Raw genomic sequence first — 21151 nt, 5'->3', positions numbered from 1 at the left:
GGGAACTGACGCAAGCAACCTTGCCAAGGAGCAAGCTAAACCACGGGCTATACAGCTACAGGAAAGCAGATAATGAGTGGAATTGGGGGGAATCTATAAAAGGAAAAAAAAAAAATCCCCAAATTGGGAACCAGTGAAACCTAATTGTGAGTAATTTTCAAATGTCTATACTGAAAAACAAGTCCTGATGACTCTATGTGCAACCCTTTCTGTTTGAAGCCATTTCTATTCAGTCTGTACTATTAACACAGTATATGTCACTGAGTGGCCATGAATATATTACAAGGACTCTAGCTAATAACTACACACCTACCACTTTTAGAACCAGGCCATGGCAGTTTTGCAATAGCTCTGGCATTTACCTAATAAACCCCAACTCACTGTCTACTTTGGTAAATAATATGCAGCCTCTCTTGTAAACCACGCGTGTGGTACATTAAATACTGCTCTGCATTTAACAACGTGCTACTTTCCTGTCCTACTCTCTCGTAAGCCTAATAGGAGCTGTGGTATTAATTTAGCCTGGGTGGAACTGTAGGCTGGACTTGTTGTTCCAGCAAGGTAATTGCTTCACTATGTAAAGGACTTCTGCTTTTCATTTACAATGCACATAGGAAGTCATCTGTAATTTCAATATCCTCACCAGTGTAGCTGAAGCAATTCTTATGCTGTGAATGTGCTCACTGCGTCAGTTCTCTGACAGGTGGAGCAGCTCTATTGGCATGGTGAGGTGTACCACCTTTAGGTGGCATGTTAAAGGGATGCTGGCTCTGCTCCACCTGTGCACATCAGGCTGTCCTGTTACGGATCTGGTGGAGGATGTGTCCAGCAGCAAGCCATCATCCTGCTGGGGAGGATGAGCACTGCCTGAGCCTGGACGCGTCCACAAGCCTGCCTGGCAGATGGCGAACGAGATGGCAAGTCGGCAGAGAGCTGTGCAGAGAAACTTGCCAAAAGGTGGCTCTGGTACAAGCTCCAGATGAGCCGCCTGCAGCAGCGGAGTCATGCGAGGGCAAAGGGTGTGAACGTGAGCCCTGGTGGAGAGGAGAGCTGCCCGAGCCGGAGAAGCGGGCTGGAAAGTGCGGCAGGGTGGTAAGCCACGAGCGGGGAGCAGCCCTGCCAGCTGCTGCGCTGCGAGAGGGAAAGTAAACAGGGCTGGCATCAGAGGTTGAACTTTGTGAACTCCTACCCAATGGAGCTACACCAACAATTAACTCAGTGCAATTACTTGTGCAGGAGCGCACTGGAAATTATTGCAAGATGGATCAAGCCATTAGCAATAGAAAATACAGCATTGCAAAACTCCAAACGCTTCCTTCCAAGTGTTATTCACCCACTTTCCACTGAAATTAATAGAAACAATATAAATGGGTGCTTGGATTCCTGCCGGATCGCTGAAACAAGCAGCTGAGGCATAGCCTCTGGATGTACCTGCTCAAGAGTAAACTGTCAGTGCTGGGTGGCGAGAGATGACTTAGGCTGGAAACATTTCTTGTGCTTCTGCTTTCCCCCAGACTTCTGCTGCTGACAACATTTTGCTGTTTCTTTTGGCAAATATGTTTCTCCAGCTTCTGTTTGGGGAATGCTGGGGCTTGCTGCTGCTACAGAAACTTCAGTTTTACTATGGAAACCTATAAATTTTCTGATTCATGTTTCCATCAAGTTTAGTCCTGGGTAAACATTGTGGAACGTTAGCATTCATCAGTGAACTTGCACAATCCCCTTGAAAAAATATTAAAGAAAAATACTGTTTCCAGTCTAGAATGAATATTACAGCCAAAGAAAAGATCTTTTATGTAAAACAGAATTTCCCTCTTTCAGAAATTCATGATCTATTCACAAATATATAGTTTACTTTTCAGTGTATTACTGCATGATTCGTGCCGTGCTGATGCAGTGAAGGTTAAGTGCTGCACTCTTTCTGAGGAGCTGTCTGCCTGCACTGACATTTACATAGAACTTAGCCTTTCTGTAAAGCAGGACCTTTACGTGCCTTCAGCTTCCCACTTGTGTGTTTCCATTCCCATCAGTCACCCCTTCAGAGAGACAGCCACATTCCTTCTGAGCTTGTATCTAACTATGCATCACGGCGCAGGTACTAAAGAAGCATATGGGGTTTATAAAACATCGTTTTAGGAGGTGCTCCAGAGAAGAGATTATACAAGTCACTGTTTCCAAAGGGGATTATGGAAAAGCAGGTTTACTTTCAGCTGGCAAAAAAGACCAAACTGTTGGACCTTGCTCTCTGCGACGGTGGCAGAAGAAGAGATCCCATCCCCAGCAGTGCTGAGCACCTGCCACTGCTGCTGGAAAAGCGGAGAAGGCACGGGGCATCCCCAGGGATCAAGGAACTGGAGGAGCAGCACAGGACAGGGATTGCTTCCAACTGAAGGGATCTGCTGTATGTGAGCAAGCTCTAGCAGCAAAGTGTGGAGTCCAGGAAATGATTTCTGGCAAGGAGAATAAGCTTTCCTTTTGAGAAGAGTGCGGTGATTGCTCCATTGTTCTCATAGTTCCCTCCTAACTTAGCCTTGGCTGTGTCTCCAGTGAGAAAGTCCTGCTGGGAAAATGAAGGAATTTAAGAGCACGGGGGAAAAAAATATCAGAAGTCAAGTAAATCATTTCAAGAAGTTAATTTAAGAGATAAGAACATGATAATAGCTATATATTTTTGCTTTAAAAGGGCCTAACGGTAGTGAAATTAAGCAGTGGAGGTTTTTGGTAGGAACTATGTGAAAATATAAATCTCTGTATGTCAGCAAATGCCAGGGTCTAACAGCACAGCACCTAGTGATTTACATTTTTTTGTTTACTTTCTTCAAAATATTTAGCACCAGGCCAGCAATCTGTGTTTCGAAGAAAGACGACAAAAATTCCCTTGTTCCTACGCTGCCATAGAGCCTGATTCTCCAGTCACGGGGCAGGTTTCCTGTGGAACTGACTCCACGGACTCGACTGAAGCATTTATACCAGGGATAGCAGAAAATCGAGCCCATAGGCTAACATTTTCAAAACATACCTAAAATTAGGTGCCCATTTCCATCATTAAGAATTTCAGTAGAGGTGAGCAGGTTTTTAAGGATGCTATGGATTCTGCCAAACTCAACGGGATCTGAAGATTAATTTTCCTTTTAAAATCAGGTTGTTCTTATTTAAATGCCCAAATATTGCAGGCCAAGGCTGAACATCCTGGGCTGAAGGTTTTCATTTCCTATCCCTTTGTGTAGCTGTGTCAGTATGTACCCAGTACACAGAGTCTCATCACGTAGTGCTCTGTACTATATGAATATAGTCCATCTTGCCAGACTTTGATACAACAGTCTGGGGATTCAAAATGAACAGATTAGAGGAATTTATTTTCCTCTCTTTGATCCTGAGGTGAGCCAAAATGTACCTGGGAGAGGCCTAAGGGCTGCTCAAAATTATGCTGGTGAGAACAGTAGTGGAGGAACTTGTGCACAGGCACAGAGTAACTTGTGATAAGCACAGAACCAAACCGCCTCCGTGGCTCCCACCAGCAAGATCTTCCTGCCTCTCGGGTCAGGGTGAAAGGATCCCGTGGAGGAGCTCTGGGGGCGCTGCCTTTCTGCCCCTGCAGTACCTCTGCGACATCACAGGCTGTGCTGCCTGGAAACGCTGAGGATGAGAAACGCATTTTAGGCAATTTTTTTTTTTTTTTATCTGTTTAGGTTGATGCTACTAAAATACTTAAATCTAGCTGACAAATAAAGATGAATGGAGGCTAAAATGTACGCTCAGAAGTACTGGAGGCTGAAGTCAATGGCTGTAACACGAAGGAAGGCAGACACAGGGAAGACATTTTGCTCAAGCTTGTTATTGTGGTTATAGGCATCTTGAGAAAGAAATATGAGGAAGAATTCTCTTCCATTCAGCTAGACTCACTTATCTGTATATATTGATTAATTAAAAGCCAACCCCAAAATGATTATAAACCCTAAAACTAAACATTTAGAACATATGACACTTTAATTACATGGGTTTATAATTCAGTAGCAGTTGGCTCTTCTGTTCCTACAGATTAATAAATTCCTACAAGCACATAACTCATTTCTATTTTAGTGCTCTTTCCAAAGCGGTTAGTACTGGTAACGATTATATTACAGTTGATTCTTTGTTATTTTTTTTAGCACATTTCAAGTTTGTTTCACTGCAGACTGTAGCCCCTAGTCTATTTCAGATTGTCTAACTTCATCCTTTGGCTCTAATATTCTCCCAAGTGTGGTGATTTTTATTTTTTTTTACCACAGAGGCAAGCATGTCAAAAGCAGTTGTGCTATGCCACTTAAGAGGCAGTAATTATCTGCAGGAATTGCAGGAATCTTGATCTGCTGCATCAGACATCACTTCTGTGACAATTAATGCCAAAAAGACAATTGGGGTAAAACCAAAAATACACTTTGTTCCTGGTTGCGGGGACAGTTACCAAAAGCGTAGAGTGCTGAAGTTCTGAAAGGAAGCACAGCCATACATTTATCTTGAAGAAACTTTTTATTATTATTATTTAAAAAAGTTAAAAAACAACAAACTTCCTGTAACAAACGAGGCTTATTCTTACGTTTCCGGGAACAAGACATAGGTGACACCATTGCGTCACGCTGCCCTAAGTGCTGTTTTTAAAAAATCCGATGGCCTTCTTAATGTTCCTGCAGAGAATGGGGCTCCCACGGAAACTGACACTTTTCAGCACCAGAGACTATAGATACGTGAGAGCAGCTGTGACTGCACAGGCACTGCAGCATCAGCTCTCACCTGTGTAGACACCGAAGCTAATCAGCTGTGGGACATAAACTGATAAGAAACCAAGTTTTGTTTGTGCTAGTGCTCAGAGAAGTAGGTGTTGATTTAGGCTTGGCAGTTAAAGATCTGTTAGTATTTCTAAACTAATCCTGCTTTTGTGTGACGTGAATGCAGCCGTTCCTTTTTCAGATGCTTTGACTTCATGTTTGGCTTCTCAGGTCAGAAACGAATTTCAGTGCTGTCATTGTTCTCAAATAGTTTTCAAGTATGCGTAAGCGAGTTCGCATGGCTGGATCCCCTTATGCCATATTTTCTCTGCATATTCATGCAGTGCTCATCATTTGGTCGCTGACTGGGAGGAGAGTTATGAGTTCAAACCATTTCTAGTCACTGTATCCAAACTGAATCCACACCTTTGGTGTGTTCATCCTTAACTTGCTTATCGTATTATCCACGAAATATTACATAATTAGATCTTTCTGATCAGTCTTAATTTGCTCTCTTTATTTATCATTACTTATCTTTAGTTATCTTTAGTTATCATTATTCTAGTCTGTGTGATCAAAAGGGAAACAGTCCTTTCTTGTCTGAAGTAAAGCAGGACCAAACATACTCCTTGCTCGCTGGGTCCAGAAATGGTCTGAGTCAAGAGGAGAAGCTGACCCTGAAATCTCATGCACAGCCACGTACACCAGGACCCCGCAGATCAAACCTGGCTTACTCTTGTCATATCCCTTAGAATGGTCTCCTTTTCCTATGGTAAACAGCTTTCAGGCTGGTACTTGTATTTCCCATTGGCCTGAATTCTGAAGAAACTGGAAACTGCGCACTTACTATTTGGCTAATCAGTTAAGAAAACAATGGGGGAAAAGAGAAAATATTTGAGAAAATATTTTCTCGGAAGTTGGGCCTATCTGTGCCTGGTCAGTTGTTAAAGAAAAATGCCAAATAGAGATTAAGACTTTAAAAATGATTAAAAATTAAAAACTATGTGACGCATAACAGTTAAATAGCTACAGTTGCATTTAATCAGTAGAAAGACAGATTCATTTTTGATTGGAAAACCAACATTAGAACAAGCTACAAGCTAATTTGCAATATTTTACAGCAACAATTAGTGGTGCAAAGGATGTGACTTTTCATTTGGATGACTATCACCGGTAGGAGGATCTGACAGGAGGCTGAATCATGCTCTGTGTAGTCATGCTCATCTTCACATGTGCATATACACACACACACACTAGTTGTTGCTCAGTCAAATTCCTCTTTTTATAATTCTGGATTGCCACATTTGCAATTATATTGCATCCGCCAGAGAGCTGAGGTCTGTAATTGCCAAACACGTCTGCAGGAGTCACACAGCGACAGAAGTGACACTCATGTACTTGAGTGTAGTATCAAAGCACTGCATGTGATACTCCTCCTGGCCTACGTATCGGGGTATGGCTGAGCAGAGAGATGTTTACCGGACAGTTTATTCCCTGAAGTACCTGCCCAGTACAAAGCATCCGATAAACAAGAGAGGGAAACAGGCATGGTTTCTGTAAGGCAAATAGCGTATAATGGAGTCGTAATGAATTCATGCGTGCTTTGCAGCATCCGTGGCAGATCTGGTCTGCGAGAGGAAGGTGGCTGCGCTGATCCTAAGCACATGCAGGGATCCCGGCACACCTGAGCGGGCGGCGATCCCGGCTGCCTGTGCTAGCAGCAGCGATTTGCCCCTGGGCTCTGCCGGAGCCGGCCAGGGGGAGGTTGGCTCAGCAGAGCAGGTTCCTGACGTGCTTTGCCGTGCCGGCCCACGGGCCTCGCACGAGGGACGGAGCCCGCCCGTCCCTTCTGGAGAAACCCGACTTTCTGCCGGGTTAACGCGTTGCGTAACCGCAGCCCGGCCGGCTTTGGCGCCTCCCTGCCCAGCACGGCATCGCGGTGTGAAGCGAGCGGGAAGCGGCCACGGAGCGCGGCCGGTGCCGGTGCCGGGGCAGGGCAGAGGACACGGCCCCGGCCCGCCCTCCTTCACGGCTCCTCGGGCAGGGCGGCCCAGCGGGGGGCACTTCACAGCTCCGCGTCTGCGCGCCTATAACGCCGGTGCCCGCAGCGGCCGCACGGCCCTGGAGGGGCACCGGCAGCGGGGGAAGGCGGCGCCCGCGGGGCCGGTGAGCGCGGGGCCGGCGGGGAGGAGCAGGCCGCGGTGAGCCGCGTTGCCATGGCAACCGCGCGCGGCGGCGGCGGGCGGAAGTGAGGGCAGGCGATTGGCTACCGCGGGGCACGTGGGGCGGGCGGCGGGCTCGGCCCGGCCCGGGGCTCGGCGGGGCCCCGCGGGAGGGCGGCACCGCCCCCGCGCTCCCCCCCCCCCCCCCTCGGCGGGCTGCGGGGCCGTGAGGCGGCCGGGGGGGGGCAGGGGGGGCTGGGATGGGATGGGATGAGCGCGGCCCGCACCGCGGCGGCGGCGGGGAGGAGGCGGTGGAGGAGGAGGGGGGCGGTCGCCCGCCCGTCGTCCCGCCCGCCCGTCAGTCAGGCGGCGAGGAGGAGGCGGAGGCAGGGCCGCGGCTGAGGCGGGGGCGGGCGGCGGCGGGGCCGGGGATGGAGGCGCCGCTTGGAGCCCCGCCGCCAGCCGCCGGGCGCTGAGGGGCCGGGAGCGGGGCCGGGGCCTCGCAGCGGCCGGAGGGGGGCAGCGCCCGGCCGGCAGCGCCCGCGGCGCCGTGACTCAGAGGCGCGGCCGGCCGGGGGCGAGCCGGGGCTCGGCGCGGCGGGGCTCGGCCCCGGCAGGTTATAAATAGGGCCGCCCCCCGCCGTGTCACGGCAGGACAGCCCGGCGGGGCGGGGGAGGCTCGGCTCTGCCCGCAGCCATGCCAGCCGGGGGGCCCGGCCGCTAGCCGCGCCGCCTCGGCAGCCCCGGCCGCCCGTCGGTGTCCGCAGCCCCGAAATCTCGCCGGGACAGCGGGCGGATCGGCCGAGCTCGTCCCCGAGCGCCGGAGGAGCGGAGAACATGAAGCCCGAGCGAGGTAAACGAGGCGCCGGGGAGGGAGCGGGCACAGCCGCCCGGGTTCAGCTCGGGGAGCGCGGTGCTGCGCGGCTCTGAGGGCAATCACCGCGCTGCGCTGCGCGCCCTGCGTCTGTGCCCTGCCGCGGTTTGATGAAGACGAGACAAAACAGCAAACGAGCCCCTTTCTCTCTGGCGGTGGTGCAGTCCGCAGGTCGGGTACAGCCAGCACAGGGCTGCAGTGCTGGGTCAGGAGCCGATCAAAGGCAAATCGGGCATCTGTAGGCGCTGTCAGTACCTGGACACAAACGCCAGGGTCGCTGCACAATGCCCTGAAAATAGCCACAACTTACATCTGCTGCGTTTGTTTTTCATCCAGCAATGGTTTTTTGTGCCGGTTATGAAGGAGATGCACCAGAACAAGCCTGCTAAAATACTCTTTTCTTTTCTTTTTTCTTTTTTTTTTTTTTCTTCATGGTCACTTGGTTGCTGTCCTTGCCTTGCTTACTGGCGTCTGGTTTTGCAGAAAAATAAAGTCGCCTGTCTACGTATGTGTTTATAACACTTCAGCTCTTTTTGCAGCGTAGCAACAGCTGCTGATGCCCCTAGAGTTGAAAATATGTCATGACTTCTATTTTGAACCACACGAGCAGCAATTATTGATTCCTGTTAGAGCAAGAATATTTTAAAAAAGGCAGATCTTATTATTTGGGCATATGGTGTAACTGTGAGCGTTAATTAAAATACATCCTCGCTTAGATATTTGGGGTTCTTAAAGTTTTGATGATTCTATTGTTTACCTGGTTGCTTTCAGTTTTAAAAACACATTAATTTTGTGTTATAATCACTCTGGTGTTTTGAGAAACACCTCAATATAGTTTAGATATCCATCTGTTAAAGGCTAACACGTACATGACATAGCCATCTTAATTAGGCTCGTTAATGACACGTTTGCTAACAGACACACTGCACAATTGACCACTCTTACGTGGATTTTATGGATGTATGTGCTGTAACGATTATGTGCTGTGACAATAGCACGTACACAGGACAGGGTTGATTTGTGAATGTTTGCATAAATTAATGTGATTTAAATACTGGGGGAGTGAAATGAGCTTTCCTCTTTGCTGTTCTTGTTCCTTAATTGCTTAAAACTTCACGACTGACTGCATCAAAGCAGGTTGTTTTTAGAATCTCTCGAGGTTTTAATATTAGAAACTGAAGTTTGAAAACTACCTATTGTCGAGGTGGAAGAAAACTTCAACGTCAGATAAAACCCAAGTCAATATTTGCAGCTTTAAAATATTCTGCTGTAGCAATCTAAAACCTCCCTATGACCTTTGTCTATTCTATTCTTTGATCTTTAGGCAGAAAATATTAGAACAATGAGAACGCCTTTAGCTGCTGTATAATAAGTGATCAGATGCCTTTTAAAACTAATCTCGTGTGGAGGGAACCAACATTATTAAGTAAGCAAGTTGCTAGTTTTTGCTCCCCCTCCCCCAGAAGCTAGTGGTTAATTAATTAGAGAGTCCTATCCATTATAAAACCTCTATGGCAAGGAGCGTGAAATGTACCAGCAGTAATGTCTTAATTCTTTTAAGATAACTAACAAAAATCTTAAAGTAAATCATTGATCTTGGCAAACACTGGCGAGTACCTCCAGCCATTTTAGTCAATGCCTGCAGCTTAGCTGTGTGCTAATGTCATAGAGTAATACCATGCACAAAGGGGGTTGTGAAAGTGCTGCCTAAATGCCACATGCGGCCCGCAGAGGCACGAATCATGCAAATGTTTACGTGTGCTGCTCTCTGCATAGCAGCTGCACCCCAGGATACGAGCAGTCAAGTGTGCAGTCACCTGCTTCCAGTCGGGGTGAATTAATAGCAGGGGGCAGAGGGGAGGCAGACCTCTCAGCTCGCCAGCCTTTGCCTTCCTGCAGGCCCGCAAGCCCTGAGAAGGCTGCAGATCCACACAGCATGGGAAACAGAAACAGACATGAAAAGACTTGATATTTTTTCTTCATTTGCACAATTATATCAGAATTTGCTCAGATCCGAGGCGTGTGGCTCTTGTAATTAGAATTACATGTAAATTACACTATACTGAAGATGTAATGCCCAGATGCGTTGGGAGATGCTATTGGTTAGCCTTACTATACCAGTAAGACTCTGGCTGTTACCAGCAGAGATGGGTGGTGCAGGGGAGGAAAGGGGAAATCTAATTTTGCAACCACACCTCTAACAGGGGGAGAAATGTTGTTGAATGTTTCAGCTTAAGTAGGTGAGAAAAAAAAATAAAGAAAAAAGGAAATTTTTGTTAAGCAAAGAAATCTGGCCCAAAGGTAAACTTACCACCTCTCTTTACAATAAGGAAAGTTTGCACGTTTTTATCTGCAATTTTCAATGTTTGAGAGCAGTGTGGAGGAAGTAGGGTGTGGGGTGCTGTAAGGCAAAGCCATGGAGCAGTTTGGTGAGTCAGGAAGAGACGTGGCCGCGTTCTTACTTGCGCTTTCAAAGCTGATGTCTTCCTTTGCCGTGCACGTGCAGGGCATGTCCCGTGACCGCCCGTCAGGTGGGGTGTCGGCGTGCAGGGCAGTGGCTGCTCTGGGCACGTCCATGTAACTCCCTCTGTTCCGGGTCTGGGCGATGCAGTAAGCAAGCTGCTGCTGGCTGCTTGGCGCTGCCTTTCCGACGGTGGCACCCTTAAAGGGAAGTGTTGAAGCATCTTAACACACAGCAGACGCGTTGCTTGAGCTGAGGCTTCACCAGCGCCAGTGAAAAGAGGGAACTTTCTCTTTCTTCCAGTGCTTTTGGAGTAAGGTTGCGTTCTGTTTCTTGTCTTTCTGCAGTAAGAAGGTATCAGCTTACCTCGCTGTGATTCCTGATACCATCACAATGTAGCTCTGCAGTACAGCTGCCTGGTCAGCTGCCTCGTGTCGCGTGTTTGGACCTCTGTTTCCTTTCTCAAGTACAAAGCTTTGCTGTTGCTTCTATTGAACTCGACTCTGATGACTTCAGATCGCTTCCCCAGCTTATTGAGTTTGGAAGACAGAGCTAGAATTCACAGCAGAGTGCTCGCAGACTCTTCCCGTTGAGCTTTGTTCATAAACTGTATAAACACGCTGTTTCACCACCGGAGTTAATGAAAACATTGCACAATGGCAGGGCGATAGCATACTGCCAAACTCGGAGGGCTTGTTTTGTACCCTCAGAGTACACTTGGTGCACAACTGGAAAAAATCTTGTGGTTTAGATGAATCGACAGTGTAGTGATATTTTTACTGTGGGAATGTTACACGACATCAGAAGTCTTACGATGGTCTAAATGGCTCCGAGTTGCTGCTCCTTCCTTCCCCCCCACCCCCGGCCCTGCATGAAGGATCAGTTAGAGGAGGAGGACAGGCTTGTTTGTCTTTGAATTCATTATGGCAGGTTTTTATCACCTTATTCTAGTCTTTTCTTACTTTTTATTACCTTGCTTTATTTCTTCTTCTGATACACTTTGTCTGTGTAGACTGTTCCGTTCTCACTTACAAATCAAGCAAAAAGCAGTTGTTTTACATTCCGAAGCATCAGTCCCCTCCTTGAGACTGTCCTAACTTAAGGAAATGGCTTTCTGCCTGCAAGAGGAACAATCAGTCAGAAGACTGCCTCTTCTCCTCTCCTTCCTTCTTTGCAAGTCAAACTCAGATATATGCCTCTGGGTCTGCTTGCAGTAACTGGGTTAAGAGACTTTCTTGCACCTTGTTGGGTGCTTTGGTATGGAAAGCTAACTCTTTGGTTAAGCACCTTGCTGGTTACTGCCTCATTTTGGAAACACACCCGAAGGAGCTCTGGGTGTATCTGCGAGGAAAGCTGGAGGGGAAACTGGTGAAGCTGAAAAGTTGATTTGAATGCTCTTCTTCAAATCTTATGAGGAAGAATGGGGCGGGCGTGTGTTCTTGAAGGAAGTGAGTGAGGGGTTGTGGAGTTAGTTTAAGTTAGGAGGTCAGGTAAGGTCCTTGGTTTAAAAGAAAAAGCAAAAAACTTAGTTTTATAGCCCGTATTAGCTCTTCCATGGAAACATTTGTGGAAAACTTGTTTGCAAATACGTGTTGCAGACTGTGTGGGTCCAGAAGTGAAAATACCTCTTGAAAAGGGATGAGTGGTATTCCAGTGCTCCGTATTGCGCTGCGATACAGACACTTTAATTTTATAAAATCTTCTCTGCGAAACATCGCAAAGCACTTAACTTTTTTTGGTGGTAGAAGGATGCAGACAGTAAACAAAGTAATAAACTGGCAATGAGGTACTTCCTGCTCAGCCGAGCTGTCACCCCAAAGGTGTTTCAGCAATGCTCCTGGCAGGGCTGCCACAGGTAAGTGCAGGTTGTGCGATAATGAGCGGGGGGTGACGCCGCTTCCTGGCCCAGGAGGAAGCGTTTCTGGCAGAAATACCCTAATACCCTGCTGTGCTCCAGCACGTCTCGGCCACGGAAAGATGCGTGAAGAGAGGGGGGCGAGCAGCCAAGGGCAGGAAAGGGTGGGTATGTGCCTGCTTTTCCTACCTAGATGACTTTCAAATAAAAACAGCTTATTCTTTAAAAGAGACTAAAACTGTTTAGGATTAAACAAATAAACCATGCTGGCAGGTGGTCAGGATATTACACTCAGATTCCCTTTGTACGGCATGAAGCCATCCACCTCATCTTTGGGGGGAGCAGATTTGTCCTGAGAGCACGTAATGTGCAGGCACAGTGAAAGAGGATAAGTGAACAGGAATGTAAGCTTTTTCTTTTTTTCCCTTTTAGTTGAGTCTAGATTTTTTTCAATATTATTCTGTCCTTGCCCGCAGGAAATAGGAATATATGCTCTTAAATTTCCACTTGGAAAAAAAAAAAAAAAGTAGGGGAATTCTTAGCTTTTAGGTGTTCATCTTTCTTCTTCCAAAAATAAATCTAGTGGTACTCATTTGTAGAATCAGAAAACCTTAAGTTTTGATTTGAAATACCTGTTTGTGTTAAGGTTTTTCTCCCTGCTCTGCAATGTGTGCCTAGATAGCAATAGTGAGGCAGGTCCTCGCTGTAGGACCAGCTCTTGTGCTGGAAGAGAGCTGTTACCGGTGTTCAGTAGTGGTTGTTCTTTGTCTGTCCCTCAGGGAAAACAAACCAGACTAGAAAAAGCTATTTTGGTGGTGGTGGTTGGCTGGTGTTGTCCCTACTCGCCACTTTCGGAGGGGCTCCTGTTGACGAAACTGACACTGAGAAGCATTTACGGGGGTATTTTGGGTCTTGTGGCTGTGCCAAGGCTTGGGCTATATAACTGACCTTTCTGACTGTATTCTTCATTTGCTGAAGTGAGAAACTTTGGCTTGCCAGATGAGATGCTTGGGCTGAAACATATTAGATGGGATTTTAGTTAAGGGCAGTGTTGAAACTATTATTGGATCCGAGGTCTGCCAGCTTCTAAATGTTTTTAAAAATAAGCTAACATTTATAAATACAAATTCTCATGAGAGATGTGAGCTTGTTGCCAAATGAAATTCTGCTTATTAAAATTAGAAATCTTCTGTGAAAACATTAACTGCAGGGAACAAACCGGCTATGTAACATCTGTTGAAAGAACTTGCTCTACTTCACTCTTTACAGAACGTTTTTTTGTTGTTGTTGTTTTGACAAACTTCTAATAGCAACTGTTAAATGGTGGCAGAATAGCCATAGGGTTTGTTCTATCAGCAACAGGTTTAAGATACCAGTCCAGCAATTACCAGCTGTTCTTCTGGTCAATAAGGTCTTGTAGTTTATCTGTAATGACAGCTTTAATGAATTCTCCATCCTGATGTGATACTTACAAGCTGGTTTTTAGATTTTGAAGGTGTTTCGCTTCATTGTCTTTGAAGGTGGTGCTCAATTGTTCAGTCTTTGCAGGTCATTTGTATTTAATGTTTGGGCAGAAGCTTGTTCTTAAGCTTCAAATGCATTAGGCGTGCGTGTACAATTGCACAGTCACCTTTGTACCACTGAGCACAAAACTTTGTGTATTAATAGGCAATTCAGCATGTCTGTATGCCTAGGTGAATGCAAATACAGTTGGACTTTGGAAGACTTGGTGTTCATTCCATAGTCCTTTTTCTGCTCGTCCTGTTCAGGGTGGGATGGATGTGGCTGTAAGTGCTCAGCCTGGGCCGCGTACAGCTGATCTGTAAGTGTAACTCTGCCAAGATCAGAAGAGCAATTTGTAATTGTTTTTAAAGGCTGTTCATAAGCATATAATTAAGTTGTACGGTAGCCTTGATAATTCTCAAGCTATTTTTTTTTTTTTAACATTGCAGTGCTACGGTGACCAAATCAAGTGTTTTTTACTTAGCTCACTTGTATTCAGATGTCAGACCCACGTAACAAAGAAGAACTAGTTCTTTTCACTGATGGTTGGTACTTTACCTTTTAATGTCAGCTTTTGGACCAAAATTGCTTAGAGTTGGTATGTGGAATGGGATTTACTAGGTTTTGTTGACTCAAAAGATGTGATGGGATAGCACGTTGTCAGGGATGACTTGCAGGGGGGAGCTGTGGAGGCAAATGAGCACCTGAGGAATGAAGCACTCCACACACATGCACTAATAATGAAACTTCCGTGTCCCTTCTGAATGCGAGATTCATTATTATAAACAGACGTGAACAAAGTAGTCATACTGAGAAGTCTTCTGGGCATCTTTGTTTCTTTTAAGAGCAATAAGGGGAGTTCTTCAGCTTCCCCCAGTTAATTTGACTTGACCATTTTTCATTTTGCTGGGACATCCACGCTCTCCATCCAGGCAGGTAGTACCCAGTCGCCTCTTTGTGATGGATGCACTCCTCTAAAAGACTTCCCAAACCTCTTAAGTGTGACTTTGTTCCTTGCAGGGTGGGATGGCTGTAAGTGCACAGTCACAGGTTTCTTTCTGAGGTATAATAAAAATGTATTCTGAAGTAAAGAGAACTTTCCGAAAGAAGGCCTCTCTGGAGGCGTGTGCCATGTCCTCAGTTTTACATTGCGCATCCTGTGAAGTTGGTGACTTCCGTTGGGATTTCTGGGAACCAGGCTGGTAAGTAGGTCCTTTGTAGGTTGTGAAATTCCTTAGTGAGACGCAGGTGACTGCTTGTACTAGTTTAACCTATTGCAGGTGCCGTGCGTGCAGGGATTCCTTTTGCCCACTGATGAGTCCTCAAGATTTCTAGGGCATGTTTCACAGTTCCCTATGCTGCAATAAATTAAGCTCCTTTCTCAGGGTGCTGTGCAAGTATCATCTTGTCATCAGGTACAGTGGGGGGACGGAAGGGGAGAAAGAGGACTTTGGTGAAGAATTGAAGCTGGTGAGTGTTAGCTAATACCCACAGCGTGGTCAGTACCACTGGGGGAGGTGGTGGTGTGGAGACTTCTTCTGAGGGTCAGGGGAGAGAGGAGGAGAGGTGCAAGAAGAGCTGCCGTGGTCAGCGTGCTCTGCTTCAGAGTATGGAAGCCCTTCTCCCCAACCAGGCATTGCTCTTGGTTTCCTGCCATGGCACTAGCCCAAGTGCAACCATGATTAAAATTCGCACTTCCAAGCAGGCCAGCAAGTTTGGTAGAAAGCTTTGTCTGCAGATTTGGAAGGGCTGAGGGTGGTTAAGAAAAACACTTGAGTAAATGTTTGTGGTGACTAGTCACTGAGGACATAACTTCTGTGTGAGCATAGTGATTTTTTGATACGTTGGGCTGATGCCTCCTGTTTGCTTGCCCTTGTTAATCACGGCTTTTAGTTCGGCTTTTAACTCTTATCAAGTAGCTTGACTTGGGGGAAGGAGAGAAGAGAACCGATGGATCAGGAGGAGAAGAGCTTTCATAAATATTCCAGTGATGTGGAGTAAAGGAGGGGGAGTTTCTTACTGACTAGGGCAAAGTTGCCAGGACCAGCACGAACTGGGAGTGCATGGTCAGGTCAAAGGGATCAGTATCGACTCTTATACCGCTCAAAAGTAAGTCTTTCTTTTCTGTAAAAATTTTTAAACAAGACTCTTTATGCGAATTTGCTATGCCAAGCTTCCCACTTCAGATGCCTTTTAATGAAGTGTGGCTTTGTTTTGCTGTGCTTTGAGGGGGAAACTCAGCTTGGGCCTTGTGAATGGTAGGCCATTCAGATGGGCAGACACTTTGTTAGCCATGAAGAGGCTGTGAGAAACAAAGTATCTGGAGAACTGGGAGTGGGGAAAAGGGCTGGATGCTGACAGCTACCAAAACTGCACCACTAGCAGTGCTCCTGGTCAGGTGTTCAGGCCGGTGGCTGCTTACACCACACCAATGCAAGGAAGGGATGGGAGTCCCGTTTTAGTCATGTTCATGCTGGTAAAAAGTGAATGAGTAAAAACAAGCAGCCAGTTTATGAAGCGGAAACAGGAGGAATGGTTGATAACACTAGAAAAGCTCTGCAGTGGAGAGCCATTTTTAAAAGAGGATGCAAAGGGTAAGTCCATCTTCGTGTGAGGGGCTGGAAGGCTGGGGAATGTGAAGGGGAAAAAAGTTGAATGCATTCAGAGTAAAACTGCCAGAATACACACCTGCCTCATCTTACATTGAGTGAAGCTTATTAAAATTGGCTGTTCTTGTACTGCCTTTGGTCACTTCCTACACAGTCACACTGGCTTTACAAGAGTTTCTGTGAGAAAAGATCTTGGATCAATTAGGAAAGGTTAAGTGGCAATGCTTGAAAGGCATCTTATGTTCTTGCCTCCCATCCCAGAATACATAATGGCCTTCAGATTTCTGATTTGGGTGTGTTTTTTATAAACTAGCTCTACTCATCCTCAGTTAAGCTTCCAGTATGAAATGTTGAGCAGCTTTATGCCACGCATTGATACTTTTTCCTTTTAAAATCCCGGTGAAACTGCTAGCACCTTCACTGAGCGGCAGCTCGGGGGCTTTCAGCAGCGGCTGGCGGTGCGGAGGTCGCTGTGTGCTGTGAGGGGCTGCCCGCGGTGCCCCTGCTGCGCCACGACAGCCCCGCGGCCTTGGGGTTGTGCAGCCTCCTGCTCGCTGGCTGCTGCTTCAGAAGGTTCTTCTTGTGTTCCGCGGATGAACAATGTCACCCCCAACGATCCTTTAAAACAAAGGGCACGTCGTCAGAAGCGTATTTTGGTTTTAGCTCGTGCTGTCTGCAGCCGGGCTGCGTACACACGCCGTGCCCTGAAGCCCCTTGTGCTGCCGGGGGTCAGGCCTGCACCTCGCTCCTCCGGGGCGCGGCCCGAGGCAGGCCGAGGCTGGGCGCCTGGCCCCACGCGGGGCCGCTGCCGGTGAGCGCCTCGGGACGGAGCTGCCGCGGAGCGGAGCGGCGCTGGGCCGGGGGTGGCTGCTCCGGGGCCGGCCGCTGCCCAGCCCTGCCCTGGGGGCACGGCCCCGCCGAGGCCCCGCCGTGCCTGAGGCGGCCGGGCCGCGCGCCGCGTCCCCCGAGCGTTCCGGCCGCGGGGGCGGGGCCGGGCGGCGGCGCGGCCAATGGGCGCGGGGCGCTGTTGCTATGCGCGCCCCTACTCTGCCTGCCGGCCGCGCGCCCCGCTGCGCGCCCCCGCGGCGGGCACGGGCACGGGCTCGGGCGCTGCCGCTGCCGGGATGGTGCGCGGCGGGGACAAAGGGACGCGCGGCGCAGGTGGGTGCGGGGGCGGCCGGGCGGGGGGGGCCGGGCCGGGCAGCGGCGAGCCGGGCGCTGGGCGCTGTGTGCGGGCAGGGGCTGGCCCTGTGCTCGTCGAACGCCTGCTGCCTGGCACCTGTGCGGCCGGTCACCAAGGGTTAGCAGGGGGGGAGACGAACCGGGACTCTGCTGAGCCCTTACATCTCGGCTGTGAGGGAGCTGTGAAGGCCCAACGGCGCGGCTTGCTCGTTACCGGCCGGGTTGTGCTGCGGGAGACAGCTCTGCTCTAAAACCATCGGCACAACCTCCTCACACGTTCCAAATTCAGTATTGGGCTCTGGCATCCATTTTAAAGCGAGCAGTCTCTTGCACAGCTTGGGAGTTGTAATGTTCTCGTTTATCCCTCTAAATAAAGTTTAAAACAGTTCTGTGGGCCTGGCCGTTCTCCCAGAGCTTTTTCAATGAGCAGTATGCCTTGTCTCTTTTGTAACTTCTTTACTTTTGCAGGTTACTGTTTAACCACTTAAGGGCAGACCTTGTAGGTGAAGGTTAATAGCATTGGAAAAATTACCTGAGGAGCTTCATGCTGCTTCATCATCAATTTCATCTCTGTTCTTTCTGAGACCCTTGCGTTTCTGATGAAGAAGTGTACTCTCTGCCTTTGATCTGCTAGCCTTACTTCTTTTCCTCCACTCCATGCACTAAATGTGGACTGCAAATACTGAAAGAAACCTCCTGAAGCTGAACGTAGCCTCGCTAGCTAGGAGGAGGATTTTGGGTGGTCAAACATGTTCTGACAAAGTTCCACAAGATATATTACCCACCGCTTAGATGGCGATGAACAGGTTGTAACATCAAAGAGTTTTGAGAGATGAAGTAAGAAAGCTTAAAGAGAAGATGAATGCAGAAAGAACCTACAGTTCTACAGGTCAGATTTTACATGGGGTTTTTGTTTGGTCTTTATTTTGGATAAAATAATGGGATTCGTAATCTACATTCCTCACCTGAGGATACTTCCTAACAAGACATATGCTTTTTTTCTTTTTTTCTTTTTTTTTTTTTTTTAAAGTAACTGGATAGCTAGTTCTGTTCTAGCAGCAGTGCTGCAAAAGTTTCAGCTTGTAGGTGTGATTTCTATCTGACGTGGTGGTTGTAATAAAGTTCCAAGAGTATCAGCTCCTGCTTAACCCGCATACTACGTATCTACTGTTTCATGTGTTATCCATTAAAATAAAGTTCTTGAATTTTTGAGTGTTTCTATCTCTCTCCTTGTGAATATTCTCTTAAAACTTTGTTATTAACAGTGCATTTGCGCTTTTTGGTTTGTTTCTCACTTTCTTGTTTTTCAGGTATTCTGGAAAAAAAAAAAAGGCAGCCCAACAGCATTAGTAAGTGCCTCACATGCTTACATGTGGACAGAAAATGTGCTTAATAGTTCTTCCTCAGTGTGGCTGTATTTATCTTGGGCTTAGATGTGCCATCAGTGTTTGGATAGCTTCTTGGAGTTGAACCAAATCTCTGGAGTGAGATGGGGTTTGATAGTCAGAAAGCTGCCCTGGGTGTAATTCACAAAACCTGCACTTGGGAAGTTGAGTATCTCTTAATAGATACTTTTCCTGAACTTGGCCAAAGAGAAGCCTTTTTAGATGGTCTAGCCTGTTTATTTGCATCTTCTTCTTTGGCACCAGAAGTAATGAAATTTTGTTTTCTTGTGATACACTATCACATGGTGCCCTAAGCCATTGCTATTGTATTAGATCTGTCGTACGCACATGTACGTTCATCTGCCAAATCTCTCATCTCAGTAGAATCTGAGAGGGCATCTTAGCCCCTGCTGTCTCTGCACCAGTTCTTGCTGCGCTGAGATTGCTAGTGCAGGTATCAGGTTGTTGGTGTGCCCGCCGTCTGAGCGAAAGACTAGACTGGAAAATATTCCCTTCTTATTTGGATTGTGATGTAGCCTTCTGATACTCTGCAAAGCTCTCTCTCCATTCCCACATAAGTACTTTACAACTTGTTTTCCTTCACTTTATAAGTTTGGGGTCTGAGCTTTGCTGTCTGTACCTGTACCTTGTACCTGTAAACAGCACGCTTTGGTGTATGTGGCGCAGTACTTTCTCGTTAAATGACTGAAACAAGGACTTCCTGCTGAAGGCCTGGTATGTGTTCCTAGCAGGACTAATTTCTTTTTACTGTTAAGTAGCTTTAGGAACAGTAAAAGAAAAACAGTTGTATGTTGTTCCTTTTTTGTCAGTGTGTAGCCTCCAATTTTCTTTTGAGAGCGCGATGAGTGAAGAGCAACAGGTCTGGCCAGCTGCCCTAGGACTAGGTTCAGGAGTCGGTACTTTGTTTTAGGTCACACGGATTTGAATGAAGATAGTGAGGTCAAGGGAGAAGATTTCAAGTACAGACTTCAAGCTTGCAAATAGGAGAGCTGAGTTTTTGCTTTCTTAGCATATGCAGCTGGTAGATGAATATAGATGAATATCCAGATTTAATTAGAGGATACAAGGTAGCATTTCTTTGGTAGTAACACATAGCTGAGTCCACACTTGGTATTCTGATGTAAAACTACAAAGCTAGTTCCTTCTGTGGTGTGGAGGAGATGAGGTATAGAAGACGGAGGGATGCTGTGGAACTGGGGGATGTAATGTAGTGGGGTGTGCTGAAACAGGAGGGATGCAGCCACATCTACCCTCCAACAGAATTCTTTCCAGGCCGACATCTCTACCAATAAAGTTGCTGCTTCCAGGAGGGTGTCTGCACAAGCGTACGCCTTTCCCTTGGTGAGAAAGGAGAATATTGACCAGCAAGCTAAGGCTAGTAATAGTGATCATCCTGCCTGGGAGAAAACTGAGCCCTCAGATGAATTAAACTCACGTTAATTAGGAGTTTACAAAAGGGCTGCAGGTGGGGCAATAGGTTCTGCAAGCTTAAATAGCAGGCACCAGAGATAACAAGTGCAGCTGTTGTTAAATAGTTAATAACAGATGACTGAACTTCTGATGCAAATGATCAGACAGAACAGGAGAAGTTCTCTGCATCCTGACCTAGCGACTCCTCACTGTTCCCATGGTAACTAACACATTTTTCCATTTTTAGCAAAGTTTATGGAACTGAAGATGACTTGTTGGTTTTATGACATTAAAATAAATTTTAAACGGCAAAGCAGACCAGCTGGAGGAGGAAACATAAACTAAGAGAACGTGGATATGAATTCCTAGAGACCTTGTGTATTTTGCTTCCTATAAGATCGTTCTGAAACATGTCTAATGTACAGCATACTTTAAAATGCCTGGCGGTGAAAGTATTATTATCACCTTCTGTATTGAAACTCTGAGCAGATCCATCTGAATCCTTTTCATTTAACTCTGTATGAAAATGACCTATTGCTGTAAGAAGGGCATTGCGAGGGGAAAAGGGAGGAGGAGGAGGTAGGGGACTCTGGCTTTGGTGTGAGTGTGGTGCAGAGGAGCAAGGTAGAACCCGTAGCTCATGGGATGGATGTGGCTCTTCATTTGTGGCCAAGGTGGGGACGGGGTGGTGGGTTTGAAGCTCTGACCACTGGGCAAGGTAGGACCTTCTGTGCCCCTTTGGTGATATAAAAACTTCCGCATCAGCCGTGCATTGTTAAAGACAGAGCACTCTGGAAAAATACTGCTGCGGGTTCCCTCTGTCCGTGCTCTTTTTGCAGAGGTGCTGGCCTCTGGCTGTTCTGAGCAGGATGCTAGGGCACCAAGTGCTACCTTTCCTATGTGCTGTAGCAGAGTCATTCTGCAGTTCCTGTTTCTACTACCAA

At 47.2% G+C, this 21151-nt stretch overlaps 1 protein-coding gene across 2 annotated transcripts in view; it reads left to right on the top strand.

Moving 5' to 3' along the window:
- Window positions 1–7330: 7330 nt before the first annotated feature.
- Window positions 7331–21151, top strand: part of ATOSA (atos homolog A) — a 44507-nt gene continuing 30686 nt past the window's right edge. Inside the window, exons 1-2 of one of the 2 annotated variants that reach the window (XM_084293377.1) lie at window positions 17277–17370; window positions 17860–18280. In XM_084293377.1, coding sequence (XP_084149503.1) covers window positions 18250–18280 — 31 coding nt within the window. In that variant the 5' untranslated portion in view covers window positions 17277–17370; window positions 17860–18249. Of the gene's footprint in view, window positions 7761–17276; window positions 17371–17859; window positions 18281–21151 lie in introns of those variants that run through there. The other variant, XM_084293378.1, reaches the window with a different exon arrangement.

This window comes from Netta rufina, assembly GCF_964035555.1.
Source record: "Netta rufina genome assembly, chromosome: 11".
Lineage (NCBI taxonomy): Eukaryota > Metazoa > Chordata > Aves > Anseriformes > Anatidae > Netta > Netta rufina.
This window is presented reverse-complemented; position numbering and strand designations above follow the sequence as displayed.